The sequence below is a fragment of the Cryptomeria japonica genome, chromosome 2, assembly GCF_030272615.1.
Source record: "Cryptomeria japonica chromosome 2, Sugi_1.0, whole genome shotgun sequence".
Taxonomy (NCBI): Eukaryota; Viridiplantae; Streptophyta; class Pinopsida; order Cupressales; family Cupressaceae; genus Cryptomeria; species Cryptomeria japonica.
Window position 1 is genome coordinate 692,548 of NC_081406.1, and position 23,275 is coordinate 715,822.

The window sequence follows — 23,275 nt, forward strand, 5'->3', positions numbered from 1 at the left end:
AGATTGATAGAGATTTTAGGTGTGGTCCTTGTGACTGGAGGAGTGTCAATTGTAGGATTAACCACTCCTTTACCCTTGTCTACCTCAATATTCTTTACCTCTACTTTCTCAGGTTCCTTTTCCACAGTTCCATCTGCTTTATCTTGTGCATCAGTGTTGCCACTTGGTGTAGTATCATCCTTTTGAATCTCAGGGATTGCTTTGCACTGTTCTTAGCATCGAGGGTTGTGTTGCCTTGGTCTTCCAGATGTCTCTCAGTTTGAGTTTCATCCTTCGGATCACCGAAGACACCTTCCTTTACTTCCACTTGAGAAGACTTAACTGCATCTTTATACAAAGGATCATTCATCATTATTCTTGTCCAGATATCTTCGGTTTCCTTTCTCGCCTCTTCCACTTTCCCAATCATCAACTTGTTTACCCTATTTTTGCTTCTAAATTCTTTATTGTTATCTTCCTCAATGAGCCTTTTAGCTTCATCATGAGAGACATAGGTGCAAACATTAACCAACTCTCTCGCCTTCATTTCTTTATCAATATTACTAGTTGTTAGCCTCCTTGCATCCATAATGTTGTATAAATCTTTAGGGATGCTCCACTCCAGCTCAATCAAAGCTTTGATAAAGTTATGTAAATACAAAACAACAACTTCTGCAACCTTTCTCTGATCTGCCTCATCTAGATTTTCATAATAAGCTCTTAATTTCTTCAAGTTTCCATCAACAATTATTTCATCAATTAATTGGTTTGTTGACAATGCAGGAACAATTGTATATTTACCTTGCAAATCACCATATTCAAGATCTTTGTCAAGTAGAGTTTTGATATGTCTTCCTCTCTTGGGCCTTCCGGTAGGGGCAGGTTCAGATTTAGCTTTCTTGCTTTGTTGGGCTCCACTGGATTGCGGCTTCCTCACCACCCTTACAAATTTACCTTTCTTCTTAGCCTTGCTTGCTTCCTTATCTGATTCGGTCTCTGAGGCCACCAGAGATACAACAACATAGGTTTGATTGGGCTTCTCCTTTTTCTTCAAAACTCCCTTTTTGGATGGGCTCTGTCCTATAGATGTTGTAATCAGATCAAGGGCATACTTGGTTTCCTTTGGTGTAGCTTTAGAGGGAACCAAATCGGCCTTAGGATTTTTGGTTTCCTACTTAGCCTCCATCTATGCATGTTTCTCTCTAACCTGCTTCACCGCCTCTTGGATGAATCCCATCTACACTGCCACTTCCTTCGCCATCTTGGACACTTTCCTCTTCCTTGCAAGTGCAGTGAATTGCATGTGCAACTCAAGGTATTTTTCCTTAAATGTACCAAAACTTCCTTCCTTTTCATCTACCGGCTAACTCAACAAATGTTGAGCATAAACATCTAGGGTAGTAGCATCAACTTCATATCCCATAGGAAGAATCCCATAGTCCTTGGCTTAACTGCTTCCATTAAGCATTGGTCCTTATCAACCATGAAGCAAATTGTTTCCTCATATTTCTCCACTATCTCTTTCAGAATTCTTTCTCTGCTCTTCATTATGACTTGAAAATTTTGAAATAACCCAAGAGAGTAGATATCCTCATTGTAGCATCACCAATCCCCACAATCCCTTCTTAGATTTGCTTAGCAATCGGCCTATCATAGGCCCATTGGACCTTTCCTTGAGCACCGATTATTTCATTCATGAAATATAGTGCCAAACAGATGATAAGAGTGCCAAACTTAAAGGTGTGCTTCTTGAATTTTTTAATTTTCTTTAAATTGGTCAATAACTCGGTCAAAAGAACTGTACATAAATCATACCTTTTGTCTTCCTTCAACATCAAATAGGCAGAGTACATAGCTACACCGAAGACAAAGTTTTGTCTGCTTGACTGGTATACTTTTTATCCAACCACCATTGATGCAAACTTGACATCATGCTCTAGAATGTCATTTATTGTCATCGCTCTACTGTCAAACTGGGAACTAGTGGCGACAATTACAGTGTTGTTTGATATCTTTCTCAGGCCAGGAACTTCACCATATGAACTCGGACAAGTCATGGAATGGATTGTTTGCCTGGTAATCTTGTGAGGCTTATCCAACCACATAAACTCATCATGAATCCTACTAAGTACGTACCAGATCCATTATTTCTCATCTAAGGTTGGAAAATGTACGAACTGAGAAAACCCTTGGCCTGCAAATGCTAATATTCCAGCTTGAGATTCCCCAAGTTGTCCGCCAGATGCTTGTTGTACAGGTTCAACATGTCAACACTCCTGAGTTCGTCAAGATAATAGTGGATATATGCCCTAACGTCCTCATTGTGAAGAACGTCGTAGGGTACAAAAGAAAATGCTCCTTCCGGATCATCCTCGACAAATTTAAAAGGATGTTTCTTGAAAACGGGTCGAGCTCTATCCTTAATTTCCACAACAAGTGGGGTAGAAATTCCATAAGTTGAAGCCATTGAAAACTTAGGGTTTGCGGAAACTAATAGATAAATACCTCAATTCACAATCGGGAACAAAAATTCACTTGGGAATCGCTAAAATCGTTGTTTAGATCGCCAAATCACTTCGCTCTTCTGCTCTGCACTATTCTCTTTGATTGCATTCTGACGAATAAATCTTTCAAATTCCCTTTTAACCTCTGAAAACCTAATTCTTCATTGTAATAAATGTTGCAACCGGTTAGCTTTATTTTCATGGAGTCGCTTATTGGAGCATCAAATCTTCACTCAAACTTCTGGACAACATCTGCATATACAATTTAAGCCTTCTGCAACCTTTCCGAATCAATTGTAGATCACTGAAGGGGGTTCTTATAATTTGCATGAAAAGTTCCCCTCAAGGGAAAAAGCCCTAGTTACTAGATGAAGATCTTGCACTGGATTCGAGTGCAGATCCATTGTCTACTTTAGATTAATCTTTTATGACCCACATCTTCTCATGCTTATCTCTGATCTCTTCTACCTTTTCCTATGTGTTTCCCTTTTCATCTGATTTGTTCTTGTCTACTGGAGCATTATTTTGGCTTCTGCAATATTTTGCAATGTGACTGGTTTTATTGCATGTATGACAAACAACATTTCTCTGCATAGGTTTGAAGTTCATTTGATTTGGTCTCATCCTGCATTGGTTAGAAATATGTCCAAACATCCCACAAGCATAACATCTCTTGTTTTGAAAGTTATTCATTACTATTATGCACATGTTTGACTTGTGACCAAAATTATTGCATATGAAACACTGACCGGTAAAGGTAGGACCATTATTATTCATTCCATTATTCACCCTACTTCTGCATTGATTCGCCATATGACTAAATTTATTGCAAGTAAAACATCTACCATTGAATTTATGAGCATTAGGTTGTCTTATCGGAGGATTCTTGCTCTTCTTTTGATTAGTTTTTGTATTGCTTTGTCCAGATCCAGAGGATTCTCCCTTCTCAAATCCAAGTCCTCGCATGTCCTTTCCATGTCTTTGACTCTCCAGCATCTCATCAAGCCTTGCTGAGCTGGCTTTGAATTTGTCTTTGTAATCATTAGCAGTAACAAGTTCATCTCTTAGGGCAATAATCTATCTTTTAAGTTCTTGACAATTATTCCTTGATTGCGACAACTCAAGCTTCAACTAATCATTCTCATAGGTATGCCTGAAGCATTCATCAACTCTTTCCTTCAATGATCGTGCCAGATTATCTTCATTCATCTTTCAGTCCTTAATCCCCTTAGTCAACTTCATCGTAATGGATTGCATCTTATTCTTCAAGACAACATTATCTCTTTCAAGCTTGTCACATTCATCAGCTTTACCTTAATTTTCCATGATTTGATCTTCTTTCTCCTTCGACTTATCCATCAATTCCTTCCTCTTTGTCTCTTGATGTGTTCACTTGATCCTTCAAGTCAATAAAATCATCAGCAACATTCAGGTTTCTCTTCAAAAAACTGATCTCATTTCTAGTTGCATGAAGATCCTTAAGTGCCACATTGAGATGTCTCTGAAAACCGGAATCCATTGATTCAATATTCCAAACCTTCCTCAACCAATTAAGCTTCCTTAGAGGAACTAGGCTCTGATACCAATTGTTGGAATCAAGGATCACTGAGAGGGGGCGGGGGTGGGTGAATCGGTGATCTATCGGTTAATTGATTTTTTGACTTAACTTTAAACCATCAGAAGCATAAGCATGAAACTGAAATGCAGAAACATAAAACAATCAACCACAAGATCATAACACCGAGATTTTTTACGTGGAAACCCAAATGGAAAAACCACGGTGGGATTTGAACCCATAATATTATTTTACTATGGCTAGTAGTAAAACAATTTTACAATATGGGGAATACACTTGCATTCATGCACACTGCCTAGAGCTTACAACTCAATTACAATAAGGGCTACAACCCCAGGAGGCTCACTGCCTTACCGATCAACTACAGAGATGTATTACAATGGATGAACTCCAAAATAGAATCAACAATGCCTGAATGAGTTATGGTTGAGTGCCAACTACACTGACTATATCACCTCCATTGTTCTGCTTTGTTCTGCCCTGTTCACTGTCTTAGTTAGCTACCGGATCAAGAATGCGCATGTGAAATTGTGCTACAAAGGATTCTCGATCACCACTCGTTCACATACAATAATACCACTCATCAAAAATATCTCCCACACCAGTATTATATATTCATAATAAAAAATAGATAATTTATCAAGTTGGCATGCTAATGTAACGTGTAGTCATATGTTGGCTCGACTGGATCACTAAAGATAAATGTGGATCACCAAAACGATGATAAAATGATGTCTTTATGTCGGCTCAATCATCCCATACACAATTCATGACACGAAAATCACCAGAAAGCTTCCCCGGAAAGCTTTCGAACAAAAACTGCTCTGTTCATCCTGAAATACCGATTAACTGGCTACTGGTTGTCATCCGCTTTCGGATATCGAGATCCATGATTAATGGATAGGAATGCCATGAAGAGTTGCCATCAATGACAACCTTAAAAACCAATAATCAACCATCATCAACCACCAGATGAGTGTCAATTTCCAATAGTCAGTTCATCATGGAAAATAAAGAAAATCATGAAATTCCTTGCTCAAGTGGAATCAACTCCCTGGACGGTCAAATGGGTGCCAAATTGGGGCCTTCATGAAAAATGTGAAAATTGGTAAATTCCTTGACATGGAGGAAATAGTGCCCAAGAGGTCAAGTAGGGCGCCAAAGTGGGCAGGACAGGGAAAACTTCAAGTTTGACAAATTCCTTGCCAGGATGGATGCAATGCCCCTGAATTGGATAAGGGTGCTAAAGCATGATGCCCATGGAAAATTCCCAAAAACACAAAATTCCTTCCCCAAGTGGAATTAGCGCCCAAGAAGGGTCAAAGGTGCCAAACATGAAGATGCATGGAAAAGTTCAAAAATACTAAATGCCATGGCAAAGTTCAAATAGTGCCCAATACATGACTAAAACACCAAAACGACTAGGTCAAGGAAAAATGGAAAAGATGCGAAATTCCATGCCCATGGAGGAATAGCGCCCATGGAGAAAGTAGGGTGCTAGAATGAGGGGTGCATAGAAAATTGGAAATCATCAAATTTCCTTCATCAAGAGGAAACAATACATAGGATTGCTCAAGGGCACCAAAATCAAGTAGGTATAGAAAATGAGTGGAATGAAGAATTCCGTCACAAAGTGGAATTAACACCTAAGTCAAGGAATTCAAAATTTTCCAAGGAAAGGAAGATATTGATGGTCAGGAATGGAATGAAAAATTAGAAAATCCCCTAAGATTTAAAAAATAAATAAATCCAATTTTAGGCATCAAATCTGATCAAAATTCCAATATTTTTGCAGATTTGGATTCGTGAGAGAATTCTCTCTCTCCTAGAGTTGAGACCCAAATTTTAGGAAAGCTCCTAAAAAATAGGAGACTTGAAAAAAATGTTGAAAATCTCTTCCATGGTGTGAAAAGATAAAAAACTAGGAAAATTATTCTAGAGTCAAATATTCCATCTCCTGATGTTTTCTCTCTCCTAGGGTTTGTACCGCCAAATGGATGGATAAAGTGAATCTTGAGTGAATCTTCCAAAATCCCTCCAAAATTAAAAAAATGGAAGGTTGGTGAGTTGGCAAGGAATATTCCAAATCATGGCACATAACGTAATGTATTAAAAGAAAATTCCATCTTCAAACTCAACTACGAGAGTGGGTCCCATTGGCATGGTGTATTGGAAAGGAATGTATGACATGTTATTAAAACAATTGCCTAAATTGATCTTTGCCAACTTAGCAACATGTTGAGAGGAATTCTATATAAACTCACAAGCACAATTCATTCTTCATGTGCAAATTTGGAGAAAGAAGAGTTGGAGAGCAAGTGAAAAGAAGTCAGACTTAGAGAATATCTTATTCTTTTCAGGAGTTGTTGTTCACAGAAAGTGCTAATTTATTCCTAAAATGGTAGATTCAAACAAGGTGGTAACTACCACTAGGCAGGCACATATATAAGTTGAGATGAAAGGCTTCCTTCCAGAGTAAAAAATGGTATCTAGGTAGAAGGAGATTAGTGATACAAACTTAGGAACATACAACATGGTTGCCTTTAGGATGTTTGGGACAACAGGGCATAGTCTGTCTCCTACCACTGCCAGAATTGTCAAAAGGAATTGTTGTGACAACTAATTTTCCCCCTTTCTATCCAATGTCCAGACTTGATCCTGGAGTGCGCAAAACACTACGAGCTAGAGAGAAGGACAATTTCAGCACTAAATGGCAAGCTTTTGGACACCTTGACTCCAACAACAATTGGGGAAGCCTTTGGAATTCCCTATCATCATTCCATGACCTACAAGATCATAAATAGAGCTAAGGTTGTGTACGAAGTGGGTCTTGACAGATGTGGAGATATGATCAACAAGGATTGGTTGTGGAAGCCTAGACTACACATCTCTGAAATGCCTAAGACACTCACCATTTTTGAATTCAAGAAGGAGTACATGAATCTGATAATGATGTTGAGCAGGATAATGGGGTGTTCATGTGCCATAAATTTTGAGCCATGGATATTTTTCTACATTGGCGAAATCATGAATGCCAATGGGTTGGTGGACTAGGCAAGATTAATCAACCACTACATGCATGAACAATTGAACAACTTGAAAGAAAAGAAGTCCCAATCCTTCTACATGAGCTCATATGTAATTTATATGCTTGCAAGGATGGGTGGTTTTGATGGTTTGTCGGGAAAAGAAGTCATGGGTTGCGGATCGACGTGGTAGAAAGTTCATGAATGTTATCCTCTGCTGCACCTCTATAATACCAATTCTTTCAAGTTGGCAAATGACACTTTTACCATGTATTTGACTAGACTTAATGCAAAATCAATTTCATACAAGAGTGTCGCCTGAAGCCAAGGAATTGGTGCAGAAGCTTGGGGCCACATTCCTACAACTTCCAAAGTTCACCTATATCAGGACGCAAAGATTCTCGTACCAATCATATAAATTGCCAAGGCATCTGTCCATCAAACTGGTGCTGCTGGAACTCATGAGACAATTGACGACCTATGATCAAATGCACAAAAAGTAAAGAAAGCTATGCATTGAGTTCCTCATCGTCCTCGACAATTATGTGGAAGTGTGCCCGAACACGGCGACATTTGAGAGGGCAACAAAAGAATTGGTGTTCTACCGCTTGGCGTTTTACACATCCAAATCACACTATGACCCATATCGTAAGATTAGAAAGGTTGTCAGAGTGAAGTTTTTGCACAAGTTTGACCTAGAAGACTATTGGGTAGGTGCCAAGGATGACCTTGAAGTTAGGAAGAAAATGTTATCTAGGCTGTTCCTTGACACCATCAAGATAGGTGAAGTAATCCAAGTGTTGGATCAAGTGAAAGAGGATTCAGACTTAACACAACCAGAATTGAAAAGGTGAAAGATCAACCCATTCAACTTCTAGATTGGTCCGAGCCTGAAATTGATGATCTGGACATCTTAGCCAGACCGATTTTAAAATTCACCAAACATTGGGTTGATCATCATGTCAAGAAATTGAAGGAAAGAAATGTCTGCCTGAGTTACAAGTTAATGGGAAGTCTGGATTCCCATAGTGAAGCCACTGAAGGATCTTCATAAGCCTATGCTGAAGAGGAGAAGTTCGATAGAAATGAGTTGAGCTTGATAAAGGAAAGAGTGCTCCAAAGAGGTCGAGAACAACAAAGAAGAAGGAAGTCCAACAAGAAGCCCAACCGAAAATCTAGTAGGAAGTTCAACAGGAAGAACCACTGCAAAAAAGAGCAAGGCTGACAAGGATGCAATCGTTGGCTAGCTCTTCCAACATGCGGGAGGTAGAAATGTTTACACAAGAAGATCCATTAAATCTACCTCAAGGCAAGTTTCCCTACAATGCTCCAACACAGGATATTCTCAGCATTAGCGCTTCACACAGGCTAAACCAACCAAGAATACAAAGACAAGAACTTTCCTCTCATCCCGAAGAGCCACGCTAAGATAGTTTTGTAGAAGCCATCCTTGGCGAAATGGAAGAAGTTTCATAGTAGCACGAGCAAATGTCGGAGATTCAAAATCAACCAATTTCCGCTCCTGATTGGCTGAAGGATAAATTAGGAAGGAACTAGAAAAAGAAGTAGATCTAGCACGAGAGTTAGAAGAACTCTTGAAGAGGATGGATAAACCAATGAAGAAGAAGGCACCTCAAAAGTTCTCCAAGGTCGTGAGAGATGAGTCTGGATCCCGAACTTTGCATATAGTTGAGCTTGTAGCAGATAAGGATAGGAATGAAATCACACCAAATGAATACGTAATCAGATAAGTTGATCTAGGGTGTTCTTCCACAAAGCAGGTGATAGAAGACTTTGAAGGATCTTCCTTGGCTATGAGAGGAAAGATGGAGAAAACGAAGGTAAAATGTAGAAGGTTGAAACAAGAAAACAGGGGCTTGTGTGAATATATTAGAGGTCTCAATCGACCGTTTAGGGAGGAAAATCCATTCTTTATTCCTCCTTCCTCTCTCCCTATGGAAGTCGTTGATGATACCGAGACAATCAGAGAAATGGACCGGTGTTCCAAGGAATGGGTGGAAGCTGTCTTTACTGTAGATGAAAAATTCGTTGAAGATTTGGATTGTCTTCATTCCAGACTTGTTGCCCTTCTGAATAGATTGGAGGTGGCAGAAAGTCTATGGGAGGATGTTCACATCTATCAGGACTTGATCATTTTGCGACTCAAAGCTCTAATAAAAGTTCCAAAGCAAACGCTAGTTGATGGGAAAGTGATTTAGGAGAATGAAATTTATGATTTTCCTTGATGGTTCTGTGTTGTTTGATCCAAAAGGAATATTTTTGAAAGGTTTAACATGGAGTCTTTGACTTTAAAAGACTCAATTAGAAGGGTACAGGAAGAAATCGTCAGCGCGATTGAAACATTGTTTGCAAAGAAGTTGAATGAAAATTAAGTGACATTGAACTTCTTGAGGAATCAACTACATGAATTCTTCTTGGTATTGTCATTTTCTAAGGAACACTTTGAGAATGCTTCTTCATTGTCCAGCACAATGAAGAAGACGCAATAAATGATGATGGAATGGGAGAACTTCTTCTTCAAAAGCAAAGAGGAAATCACCTTAAATGGAATACTAGATTGAGAGTGCACCAAGTGTTGCCGTGGGTGAATTGGAATCCGCCATCTTCAAATTCATCATATATGCAATTAATGAGCGTGACAATGATCGTCCATTCTTGGATGAGAATCTTTTGACCGAGTACTGGTGACACACTTATTGCTGGAATATTTTGACTAAGTGGTGGCCCAGTTAATGCATGTTGAATGCATGAAGAATCTTTTAAATGCAATCACCATATTTATAATTTTATGACAAATTCCTTCCACATGTCGTTGTCGCATGGAGGAATGATGGGCATTTATTTTTGCATGGGGAATATTCATTGTATGTTGGACAAACTTGATGTAAATGGTGCATTTAATGCACAAATGGATGCCATTTTGGGCATGTTTGAATTAGTTGTATATGGGTTTCATGGGCATTAATTGCTGATTCCCACCTTGTTGCATCATGTGTTGGGAATCTTTTAGGTGAAACCCTAATTAGGCTTTGCATGTCCTCATGGTTTGAGGCTTATATAAAGGGGTGACCCCCTTCATTTGTAATAGAGGAGAGATTGTATTCGAAGATTGTTGCTATACGTGTTAAAGCGGTCCACTTAATACATTGTTCAAGTTATTTTGTGAATTCTTGTGCTATTTTAAGACTTGCATGGTCTCACCCTCTTCGTTTAGATTATATTTGCTTTCAAGTATTTAGATGAACGAGATTTGATAAGAATGCTTGTTGCGAAGTCCGTGCTCATACCTTTAGTTTGCAGATGATTGTTGCCAACAATGCAAGGTTAGTCCGAGCCTCTTATATGTATGAACTTAACTTCAATCATTTGGTGAATGTTGTTCAAATTGATGGCTTTCATTGGTGATGTGAAAAATTATAACACAACTGTTGAAGATTGCATTGCCTTCATGTAGTTGTGCTATGTTGACAAAGTGAAGTGTGGTTTGATTTTGTGCAAGTGATCCTTGTCTCTTTGTTCATAGGGTTAGATTAGATTTAGTGTAGTTCTCTCAACCCTTCCCTCTCTGCTTTCTGCATATTTTATCCAAAATCCAAAAAAAAGAGAACTTTTATTGCAATTCATTCACAAAGTTGTCCTTGAATCCGCAAATTCATTAGAATTTTCTTTGAGAATATGTAAGGCCCCTTGGATTATCATTAAAATACATTAGCCGACCGAATCACGTCCATTGCATGAAGGAACCTTGGAGTTAGCTATTTGATCTTATCGCAATCTTAGCATACGGTTTATCTTTGTTCAAGAGAGAGTAAGGTGACAATTGATAACTTTATTTTGCGTTAGACGTTGCCTTAAAAAACATGTCGACGCTACCTTATTTTGTGTGCAACACATTCATCCTCCTCTTTTTAAATCTCCAAAGATCTCTAACAGCCTATTTTTCTATTCCTTGATGATGAATCACAAGTATAATTCAGAATGTTGATATAAACATACAAACAAACACTCAACCTAATACTTGAACCATTATGGATTGTGTAAAAATCTGTAGCTTTTTAAGTGTGTTAAAACCGACGAGGGAAAGCCAAGGAAAAAACAAAACATAAACACTTATCACTGATAACCGCGTTTAAAATTTTAAAACTTAAAAACGCCAAACATCACTGTTAACATTGAAATACATAAAAAACCTCTTCGGACTTTAGCTCTGCATCTGAAGAGCTTAAGCGCCATGCGGATCATCAGTTGGAATGTAAACGGCCTTTACAACACACTGAAAGATGCTGCATATCGATATGATTCAGTATCCAATTACTTTTGTAACTGTCTTCGAGCTGAAATTATCTGTTTTCAGGTACGCTTAGCCCTTTTCTTTGTTTTTCTTTTTGGTTCAAATCTAATTAGTAAATTAAGACAAGCAGCTGCATGGAACCACCCTCTAAGAGTATGCTATTCAGAATCATTGAATACATTTTAAGAGAGGACGCCGGTGATGTTTTCTAGTCGGAGGAAGGCTGCAATTCTTGGACAAAAAGAAGAGTAGACCAAATATCGTTGCAATCCTATTGCTGGCACTTCCCAACCTTGACAGTGCCTTAATTTTCTATAGACCAGTTAGGAAAGGAACCTAGGATCTTCAATTTTTGCTAGGATCCTTTATGACTGAGATATTCGCCCTTTTTGCAGCCGTGGATTGTTTCTAACAATGCGCTTGCTGTTAAGTATTTGTTTAGGGTTTATAGTAACCGGAGATTAAGATTTGTAAAAGTATTTAAAGATATAAGCATAAATGATTATTAGATTTCAATTCTTACTTAGTGGTCCTATGAAGAGGGGCATTCCTAATTTTTTATGCAGCTAACACGAGTTCGTTGGCAGAAAAATGGTTCCAGAATTTGAATTTTTATCTACGGAGTGCTACAGTCATATCTGGATCTCCACTAATAGCTGTCACTGCATTTATTAATTTGACAAATCATTCTTTCACACTCTTAATCTGAAATTTTCTGAAGGAGGGTTGTGTTTTTGAAATAACAATTTAGGGATATGCTGGAGAATCTGATATATTCATGTTGGATTAAATAACAATCAGTAGAAGAACCTTATCTTCAACGTCTATAATTCCTCCACTGTCTCTACCCCTGATTATCGCTAGTTTTGTGATGGATTTAATTTTCATTCCTTTGTGCCATGGAAGAAATGCAGAAGTTAGCATTCAGACCACCCCCCTTTGACTAAGCAGCAACTGTTAACTTTTTGAAACCAAAGAAAATCTTCCTTATTATTAGTCTTGTAAAATAATTTTCAACTTTAAACTACTTAGTGTTGAACTCACCACAGGACTGCGAGGGGGTGGGTGAATCAGTCCAGACCTTAAAACAACCTATTCTTAATTCTTTAAACTTCAAATCTTAATTAACTTGCCTCTGCAATTATGAAACATAAAACCACAAAGCACAACATCAAAAGAACACTAGATTTACGTGGAAAACGAAGAAGGGAAACACCACAGTGAAAACCACACTCACAATATGAATAACTGGTTACAATGTTTTAGACTCAAGGCCTAGGAGTTCACTGCACCTGATTGGACTTGCAAAACTAAGATGCACAACCTTAAGGCAAGATATGAGGGACTTGCATTATTGAGACACACAATCTCAAGGCAAGAAGCAAGATACAAAGAACTGCACGGGCTGCCAAAGGACTCACTGTCTTCCGGCAGGTATAGGGAAACAATGAATTGAAATGAACAACATCTCCTGATCATGAAACCACCGTTGAACCACCGTGTCAAGCGAACAATATCATAACAAACATATCACACATCACTTGTTGTCTCAAAACACTGTCATATTGAAGATATGATCATCAAGGCTCATCATAGACTAAAATTCGCACTTCTGCTTCTTGACTTGTGCTTGCATATCGTTCACATCCAATTCACAACAATCCACTACACAATTCACACATCTGCACTTCCATTTATACAAGGTTATGCATTGAACCCCTCAACTAGGTCGACCACAAACAAAATATACATGAATTACATAAACTTGGCCACCCAGACCAAAATCACACAATGCAGTCCACTCCAGGAGATAAAGGGGACCCAAATACATCACAACACATCTTCTTAAGTTGATTCCAACAAACTACACACGTTAATACTTCCTCCAAAGTCGACATCAAACATAACATGTAAAAAAACAATGAAACATGTTAACCAGTCAGCCCAAAAACATCACCCCATGCAAATTGCACAATGCTGATCTACACACGCCACGGTGAGACCCATATCAACATTCTAACTTAACTTCCAATGCATATCCGGACCAAAAGAGCATGATCCAAATAAGATAAATCAATTTAGTTAGCTAAAGATCGACACAATTAACAACATAACTTCACTTGCAAAATAAACCAACATTAGAAATCTGAATTGGAACACTGCACGAACCATATGAACATGTCCACCAAGCCACAATACTTGAATCACCATAGGGGAGCAATGCAGAGCATTCTCCAGACCAATCTTGATAGACAACCTCATTGTTAGCAAACCGCCACAACCAACTTCATCATCTGAGCAACTGAGAACTTGAAAACATGATAGTTCAACATCCACATAACATAGACATTATATCTAGAACCGTAAGCCATCACCATCAAGAACCGGAAGAATGTGGAACATTCTTCCATAAAGACATTAAATACTCTTTCTTGCATATTGTAAATTCCACTTTTGTAGCCTTCTGGAAACACCTCATACTTAATATCATCACCAGACAACATAACATCTAAACACTCATTTCCAGACCAACTACAACATTCGTACAACTAAACAACTGCAACTTACACACCTTGTGACATCAATGAAAACACCAAAGATTATGACATCGATGATAACACAAGCAACACAACTCAAGTTTCCAACACTTGGTGGCTTTAGAATGTTGAAAACACAGCCTTGCCTTAGTTATGTGAGCATGGGGATGCCTTGAGAGTGCATTCCTCTTATCTTCGGTTGATTTCAAACCATTGTCCTTTTATTTTTCTCTTAGGCTTCTCTTATGTTGGAGGTTAGGGTACAACAATCCCCAAAGATTCCTATTCAATCATTGAAGGTAGTCCAAGCTCTTGTAGTGGTTTGGAGAATTACTGCATGTTTCTATTAAACTTCTCATGGACCATTTAGGTGTCAAATTTAGGACCTCCCGTTTGCTGTTGGGTTATACTACAACTGAGCTACTAGCCCTCTTGGCAATCGGCTCACTTTTAGGTTAAGTGTGGCTCATTTTCCAACACCCTTCTTGAACAACACTTTGGGTGCTCAAGGAACCTAGCTTGGTTCAACTTTGCTGGAGTGGGATCTGATACCATGTTAAACTTTTCATAGACCAGCTAGAAGTTGAACCTAGGACCTCCCATTTGCTGTTGGGGTACTCTACCATTGAGCTCCTTATCCTTTTGGGGATTAATCCATCTTTAATTTAGGGGTGGATCATTTTCCAAATAGTTGACCATTGCTGGATCACCCTCATCATTGGTGCTCACTCCAATCAAAGATAATCAAACTATAGTTGACCATTGGTGGGTCACTCTCATCATTAGTGCTCACTCCAAACAATGACCATGCATAGTTAACAACTCATCTCAATCTGCAATGGTTAAAACCTTGTAATTTGCAATCTCAAAATATCAATCAAATTGGACATCTGTAATCTTGGAACCTATCGCATGGCCCATTCTCCCCTAGTAGATGAGAGAGGAGAATACCAACAAGGTCCCCCCTACAAGGGAAACAAACTAATGCCAAAACTGTACAATGGCTAGAAACAATCCTTTGGGACAACTACATCAACATGATCAAAACAAATCATCAAGAGAATTACAAACCTGTACAAAACCCATAACACTTTGAAGAAGAGCACAATCATCACAAATAGGAGCATCGACATTCCTCAATATAGTCTTATTTGTAGCATCTGGCTCAATATTTGTCAAAGGTGTCACAATTGGAGTATCTGAAGAACCATTTGTTGTCTCCCCAAGAACTAATTCGAACAAAGGATATGAAACACATAACACAGGTTTCGACACTTTTTAGAAAACAATGAGAAGAATCACAAGTATGCTAACTGTTATCACAAAAGCTCGCACCCTTGCTGAACTATCAACTCAACAACCTTGTGAAACATGGAAACAACCCCGAAGTGTGGGATCTTGCGCAAGGGGGTTGAATCTCCGGAGAAGGCCGACTTCCTTCTCAGTCCAGGTGTAGGTGTTGAACCAACTCAACACTTCAAAACTTACTCCTAAGCCTATCCTAACAACTTGTAGAGGTAAAGGGAAGAGAGAAATGCTTAAAATCAAAGGAGGTGATGCACCAAGATAAGAGATTGTTCCTCTCCCCACCCGAAATGGTACAAGGAATCAACTGAAATACCCAAGAGATGCACAAATTTCAGTTGCACGAGTGACCCAAATGCATGTATGGAGGTTAGAATTTGCTAAGTGTCAAGAGGGGAGAAGGATTCCCACAAGCCACACTCAGAAAAAACAAGTTAACACAACATATATGGAGAGAAGAGCCACAAAACATACACCTATGATGAAGGTAAGGAAACATACATAGCATGCATAAGTTGAAGGAAGACAAGAATGTAATTCCAATTCATTCAAAGGCCAAAGGCCAAAGTTACAGTTGCATAAATGCAAGATAAGTACAAGAGAAGTGGGAGCACATAGAATAGCTCAAGCTAGTAGGGAGAGAACCGTTTACAATGAAGCTTAACAACCTTTACATAGAAAAATGGTTACAAGAGTGATCATGACCCTTGTATGTTAGTTTGGGAGTGCAGGGAAGTGCATGCACTTGACTTGTACATGCAAGCAACCTAGCCATACCCGCAAAAAGCAATTTTGAGAAGGGTGGATTGACTGACCTTCCAAAGTTAGAGTATGCAGTCATGACACAAGTCACCAAGCATGGCCCCGTACCTCCCTTGATGGAAATCCTACCAAAAACATTAAATGCACCCCTGTGGCTCCACAAAAAGAAGGTGCATAAGTCACCAAAGCTATCAGAGCATTTAAAGCTTTGAGTGTCGATCACGCCATCCGGAAGTGTTGCAAGTTGGAAGTAGTTTGGAAAACTTCGAAGACCTGGGTCACTGTAGTTGGGGAAACTTCAGAGACTTGGGTCATCGTAGTTGGGGAACTTCTGATGTTTGGGTCACCGTAGTTGGGGAAACTTTGGGGATCTGGGTCACCGTAGTTGGGGATCTTCGGGGACCTGGGTCACCGTAGTTGGGGAAACTTCGGGGACTTGGGTCACCGTAGTTGGGGAACTTTGGGGACCTGGGTCACCGTAGTTGGGGAAACTTCGGGGACTTGGGTCACCGTAGTTGGGGAACTTCGAGGTTCCAGAGTTCCGAGGTTGAAGAACTAGGAACTTGGGGACCTAGGGGTTTTGGAGTTCTGGGGTTGAAGAACAAGGAACTTGGGGGTTCCGGAGTTCCGGGGTTGAAGAACAAGGAACTTGGGAACCTGGGGGTTATGGAGTTCCAGGGTAGAAGAACAAGGAACTTGGGAACCTGGGGGTTCCGGGGTAGAAGAACTAGGAACTTGGGAACCTGGGGGTTCCGGGGTAGAAGAACAAGGAACTTGGGAACCTGGGGGTTCCGGAGTTCCGGAGTAGAAGAAAAAGGAACTTGGGAACCTGGGGATTCCGAGGTTCCGGGGTTGAAGAATTAGGAACTTGGGAACTTGGGGGTTCCGGAGTTCCAGGGTTGAGGAAGAGAAAACTTAGGAACTTCGGAGACCTGGGTCACCGAAGTTGGGGAACTTAGCAACTTGGGAACTTCGGGGTTCTGTAGTTCCGGGGCAAGAGAACAAGAGACCAAGAAAGGGAACTTCGGAACCTCGGGGTTCCGGAGTTTCGGGAAAGAGAGAGGAAGAGAAAGCTTGGGAAAGGAACTTCCGACAAGACAACACTTCATACTTTATGATTTCATTGTTTTCTCTTTGATCAACTGAGGCAGCGCTGGTCCATAGAACATATCTTTGATCGGTTCTCACTGATGAACCAAGGGCGTCATAAAATGACAACACTAACCACATGAAGAACATGGGCGTAGGTCAAAACAAAAAACTAATGTATGACCATAGTGATCGCAATAGGAACACAATCTTGGTTGAACCAAACTTGACATTGGTAGAGGAAGATTCAAGTTTACATGTATTCATACAATGTCCATATACAACCTTGATGGGTTTTGAATACTTTAGTACATAGGACCCAATAAACCCTTATAACCGAGGCCACATTTTCCCTTGTTTATTTATTTTTGACTCCTAGACTAGCACAATGGGTTTTGACTTTAGAAGCAATAGAACTAGACATTTTGCTAGCTTTAGGTACAACTTTTGGAAAAACATTGTTAGACTTAGATACAGCATTTTTCGCTTGCAGCACAAGAGAAGGTGGAACATGTGTTTGTTTGATTTTGAATACAACATTTTTCTTTTTTTCATTTGCCTGCTGTGCTAGATGAAGGTATATTTTGCTTAACATCTTGCTTATGTGCTAAGGCATTGGGTTTTGATCTTGTTGTAGCAAAATATGTTGAGCACAAAACTGCATAAAGTTAGGCTGAAATAGCCTCCAACATTCTACAATTTGATTAGCTTCTTTTGAGTTGTCAATTTAAATATGTAAAGATAAAATGCTGTCTTCATACAAAATAGATCCTATGATATAAGCTCAATCAATAATTTCAAAAAATCCCTACAAACACTTATTTTTTCTTAGCACACATAAAAAAATACCTTATAACTGCAAATCAACATCTTATATCTCCTGAAACAACTCATAAATTAAAGCCATTATCTCTTTTTAATATTGCATATCACGCTAATGCAACACTGTTGGTTGTTTTGCCATTGATGCCAAAAAGATCTAAGTGTGGGACAAAACAACACACACATATCAGAATTCGAGTGAATTTCATGACAGCATAATACATAAAATAGATGCTTATACTTGCACAGATTGGCTCATCAGTTTCTCTCCTTTGAAGAATTCGAAGAAGATTAATTGGTATTCCTGTGTATAACACTTTATCTTTAATACAAAGCCTTATAAGTTTTTATTGGCATGTATTCAGTTGAAGGCGGTTGTATCTTTTGGAACTAATTTCTGTTTGTGAAATAATACGAATGTGTTTATAAAGAAGCTCAAATCGTATTAAAGAAAAGAAGTTCAAATCGTATTAAAGAAGACAGGCGGTTTCTTCAAGATTGTTCTTTTTCAAACCTGAGGCAGTTTTGTGTTATACACATATTAAGGAAGTCAGTTTCTGTTTAGTTAAGCAAATGGTTATAACTATTTTATAACCAATGCTGGATTCGAGTTCTATTTATGTGTTTTCTGGACAGTGAACAGATGTTAAAAAAAAGAAAATAAAATAAAAAAACATTGAGAGGATCATCTAATATAGTTTGATACGATGAAAAAGTGAAGACATTCTGATCACAAGATAAATACAGTTTGATTCTTCCATGACAAGAAAAATACAGTGAAGACACTCTGACTACAGCAACAAGTATTGGAACTATGCACTCAGATTAAAGAACAGAACTTGACGGCAGATTGAGGAGGGTTTTGTCAAGCCAATGGTATAACTGTTTCATTTTGCAGGCATCTGAAATTATTATATCATTCTGATATTTCTCAATTCGTATCTGATAGAGTTGTTTGATTTAACAAAGTATTGGTGGGTTGAAGATCTTTGTTCACAGCTTTCCGATTTGTGACAGTTCGAATTGATTGTCATTGAACACATAATATCAAACAGATCTGTACTTGGAGATTTGGCTGTTCAGTGATTTTCTCTCCTGTATACTTTCTGAAATACAAAAGCTCAGAAATTCTTTACTTATATAACATCTATACTGTGGAAAATTTCAGAGATTATTAATTTGAAATCTGCAACTATGTTGTAATAAGTTTTCTGTTGTGTATTGTGTGGTTGTGTTGACGTGTATTTTGTACACAATCATACACAGAATAAAATACCAATAGGCATCTTATCCTCTCTTGAGAAAATAGTCTCTAACTGCTGAAGATCTGCATAAAGGATCAGTTAGGTAGACTCCAAGGTTCTTTTAGTAGGGTCTCTACGTGTGGACAAGCTTCCAGCGGTATGATGTGATTTGCTGTTTCCTCCAAGGGGCCTTACGTATTCCGAAAGTTCAAGATTTGCTAAACTAAGGAAACTATTCAAAAAATAACAAAAGGAGTAGGGTTTGGAAGAGGTCTAATCTAGTATAACCCTAAGAATGACTTCGTGTAGACAAAACTTGGCAAGATTCAACCAACTTCAATTTTGCCATAAGATAACAACTCAATTGAAATCAGTGCGATCTTCTAAGGTAATAAAATGGTATTCAATGCATCAAATATCATGGACACTACCACGAAGGTACATATCCAAGATACAATAATGATTGAAGGTTAAGGGACTCAAAGTATTCTCCAGTTGACCACGCAAGGCGTTCCTACAATCAGCAAGAAGCTAGTGGTTTGGATTACGAATCCTACCAAAGAGCAAGTCTCACACTATGTCCTTCACATTAACACACTACTTTGATTGAGCACAATTCAAGTAAATCAAACAACCATGAAGATAACTCAAGAAATTTGCAACAAAACACCATAACTTCAATATTTCATTGATTTCCAAATCATCATGTACAACAATTGCTTGAATTCCTCTCTTCAAAACTCAATCTTGCTACAAAATAAAATTGCTTCTAGCTCTAATCCCTCTTACATCAACTATTGACTATTACACTATATCTATTACCAAATGAAATGAAAAATGAGGGTATAAATAGCATCCCCAGTTATAATGAAAGGTCTGGATCGAAAGTAGATCAACGGTCAAGATCATGACACCTAAACCCTAATTAGGGTTTGTTACAAATGGCCTCCTTTTTACTGAACAATATTAAATGCATAGCCAAATATTAAATTTTGGCACAAAAACCTAGGAGACATAAACCAATGAGAAATAAGATGTCATGTCATCCGTAACAACCTTTCATCTAAAATCTTATTCCCTTTCCAATTCTCTTTCTTAGCATATGCAATGAATCTTGTCACGATTCCTTCGATTTCTACAATTGGAATCTCGGGAAGATTCTTCACACTCTCTTCTAAGTGGATGACCTGATCGAATGCTTCTAGAAGAGCTGCGTCCCATGAAGGTTCAAGTTCCTTCGTCCTTTCAATCAGGAGCATGGTGGCAAACATCTGATCATACTGCTCATCTGTAACATTTGCGTCCTTGCAAAAGATGACCTTGATTCTATCCTCTAGTTCCTGCATATCCACATCTGTCTCGACCTCGATTCTTCTGCCAAGAATGGTACGAAGTACCTCAAATACTCTGTCCTGGATAGGATTGATCACCTCCTCAACTTGGCCACATCTAGTACTGATGTCTTCAAAGAAAACATTCTTCATATGGAGTAAGGTTGACCAATGAAACAAACTGTGAGGTTCTCCCTCCAAGATCCTCTCCTGCGCTAAAATCTTCCTTGATGTGTGTCTGATAACTTTCAAGACAGGAATGATAACATCCTTGGTATGGGCGAATGCAGCTACTGTTATCATCAAATTGTGGATCATCTCAAGAACTTGGATAGCTTGATGAATAATCTTCATCATCCTTGTTGCAAATTCTATAGCCACTGTATGAGATCTATCCATCCAATTACTTGTACGTTGGACCATGTTCCTGAATCTTTCTGCTTCATTGATTGATTGAAGTGGAAGTGCTTGCACTGGTGATCTAGCTGGATCCTGACGTCCCGAAGGTTCATTGATGTGACTGAAATATGTCCTCCATGCACCGACCTCTCTCTCAAGCTTTCTATTCTTCTCCATTTCTTCTCTAAGCTTGTCTTTCAATGCCTCAAATGAATCAGTAGCATCATCTAAAGTCTGCTCTGCTGTGGATGGTCCTAACTCAAAAGTCTGTATATCATATTCTTCGGCTAGGATCTCACCTTCATATTTGTCTGCTGCCGGTGTAGCTATCTGCAATTTCCTGGATCCAGTCTCATCTCGAATCATCTTGGACATCTTGGTAGCCTTTCTCTTCTCTGTTACTTCATGTGAGCGTCCAACAAGGCTCTCTAAATCAATTGCATTGTCCTCGTCCTCTACTACGATCACCTTGGTTAATCTTTCCTTCAACCAATTTGGGATAATCGATCTTGTTTCTTGAACTTGAATCTCTTTATGCACTATTTCTTCTTGTCTGGGAGGAGATGTCATTTCATTGTCTTCTTTGTCTTCATCTAACTCATAGTCTTGGAGAGATCCATCTGGTGACCCATGCTGTGCCTGTCCTTCCTCCTGCCTATCGTTCTGTACCATAGACTCCATGGATTCTTCAACTTGAATTGTTCTCTTCTCAGGTCTAGAAGAAGTACCGGATGATCGATCTCTGTTAGCCTCTTGTTTCTTCTTGGAAGACTCTCTCTTTCCAGGTCTCTCTTTCCTCTTCGAACCTCTTGAATGGAGATTGCCCTCACTGGCACATCGAAGGTTACCTTCACCCGAATTCCTAGGATTAGGATTGCCTTCACTCACACTAGCTCCACCTTCGGCTGATTTTTCTTCCAAAGTGAAAGACATAGCTATGCCTTGTTCTCTCAACTTCTGATGCTGAACGTCTACCCATCTGCGAGTACAAGACAAGACTGGTGCCATCAAAGCATCTAAATCCACGACCTCGGGCTCATTCCAATCCAACCTTATTGATTTGCTTTCTCGATCATAGGAAGACTGGATATGTCTGCCACTGTCCTGAGCTTGGTCGGCCACTCTGTAAATCCTGCATTTCCTGATGAAATCTAAAGGCAATCTAGAATGCATTTTCCGTTTCACTTCAAGATCATCTAAGAGATTCATCATAAAATCTTCAATCTGGTACTCATGCCTAAACTTCCTGCCGACTGTCTCCTCTAAATGTCCATGTGGACCAAAACTTTCTCTCAAAGCAAAAGATGAAAAAGAATACAAGGCTAACTCCTTCTCTGCGTCATCCATAGCTAAAGCATTAGGACATACCTCAACTGAATTACCCAAAATGATAGGTACTGGAACTCCATTCTGATGTCTGTGTCTGAATGCCTTCACATACGCTGCCAACTGTCTTGTTACTTCAAGTAACACAATTCTGTCTGTCGGATATCTCGGCAACATGTATGGAGGTAAAGGACATCCATGCACTCTAATATAAGTGAACTTGGGAAACTGAATGAACCAAGCACCGTACCTCTTTATGAATTCCTGGGCATCCTGAGATAATCTGTTGTGAATTCCACCTTGCAACGTCTTGGTGATGTTCATCGTGAAAGTATCGTTAACTAACTTATAGTTGCTCCCTGGCGGATGATGCAAGTAGACGTAGGAATCACAAGCTCTGACCTCGCCGGGTCCTCTTCCAATCACTCCTCTGTGAGGTAGTCCTGCGTATTCAACACTCCTGATCAAGGCATAGATGACATATGAACTCATGTGGAAGGACTTAGTAGCCTTGAGTCTCCTTAACTGTACGTCCAAGCAATGGCTAATCATCCTAGCCCAATGTATCGTACCTTTCCCTTGAACAATCACCTGGATGAAGTAAAACATCCACTTCTCAAAATAGAAGGCATGAGGGGCTCCTGTAACTCGGTTGAGCATGGTAATTAAATCTCTGTACTCCTCCTGGAAATCAATCCTGTGTGGTGTGTTCGGGATCTTGCTCAGACGGGGACGGCTTTTGAGTAGCCAGTTCTTATTGATAATGCTTAGACAAGCATCTGGATCATCTTCGTACATTGATCTGGCTCCCTCTATGCTCTTGTATATCATGTCCCTGTGCTCTGGAAGATGGAAAGCTTCACTTATAGCTTCCTCTGAAAGGTACGCCAAAGTGTTTCCCTCTTTGGACACGATCGTCCTGGACTGTGGATCATAGTGATGAGCACACTCGATCATCAACTCGTGGCACTGAACAGCTGGAGGAAAGCCGGCCGCCTTAATGATACCACTCTCGATTATTCTCCGGGCGACAGGTGATGGCTTGCCAATGTAAGGGACCTCT

At 39.3% G+C, this 23,275-nt stretch overlaps 1 protein-coding gene across 2 annotated transcripts in view; it reads left to right on the forward strand.

Moving 5' to 3' along the window:
- Positions 1-11,222: 11,222 nt before the first annotated feature.
- Positions 11,223-23,275, forward strand: part of LOC131073815 (uncharacterized) — a 141,476-nt gene continuing 129,423 nt past the window's right edge. The window contains exon 1 of one of the 2 annotated variants that reach the window (XM_058010331.2): positions 11,223-11,460. In XM_058010331.2, the coding sequence (XP_057866314.2) occupies positions 11,338-11,460 (123 nt within the window). In that variant the 5' untranslated portion in view covers positions 11,223-11,337. The remainder of the gene's footprint in view (positions 11,461-23,275) is intronic. The other variant, XM_059213075.1, reaches the window with a different exon arrangement.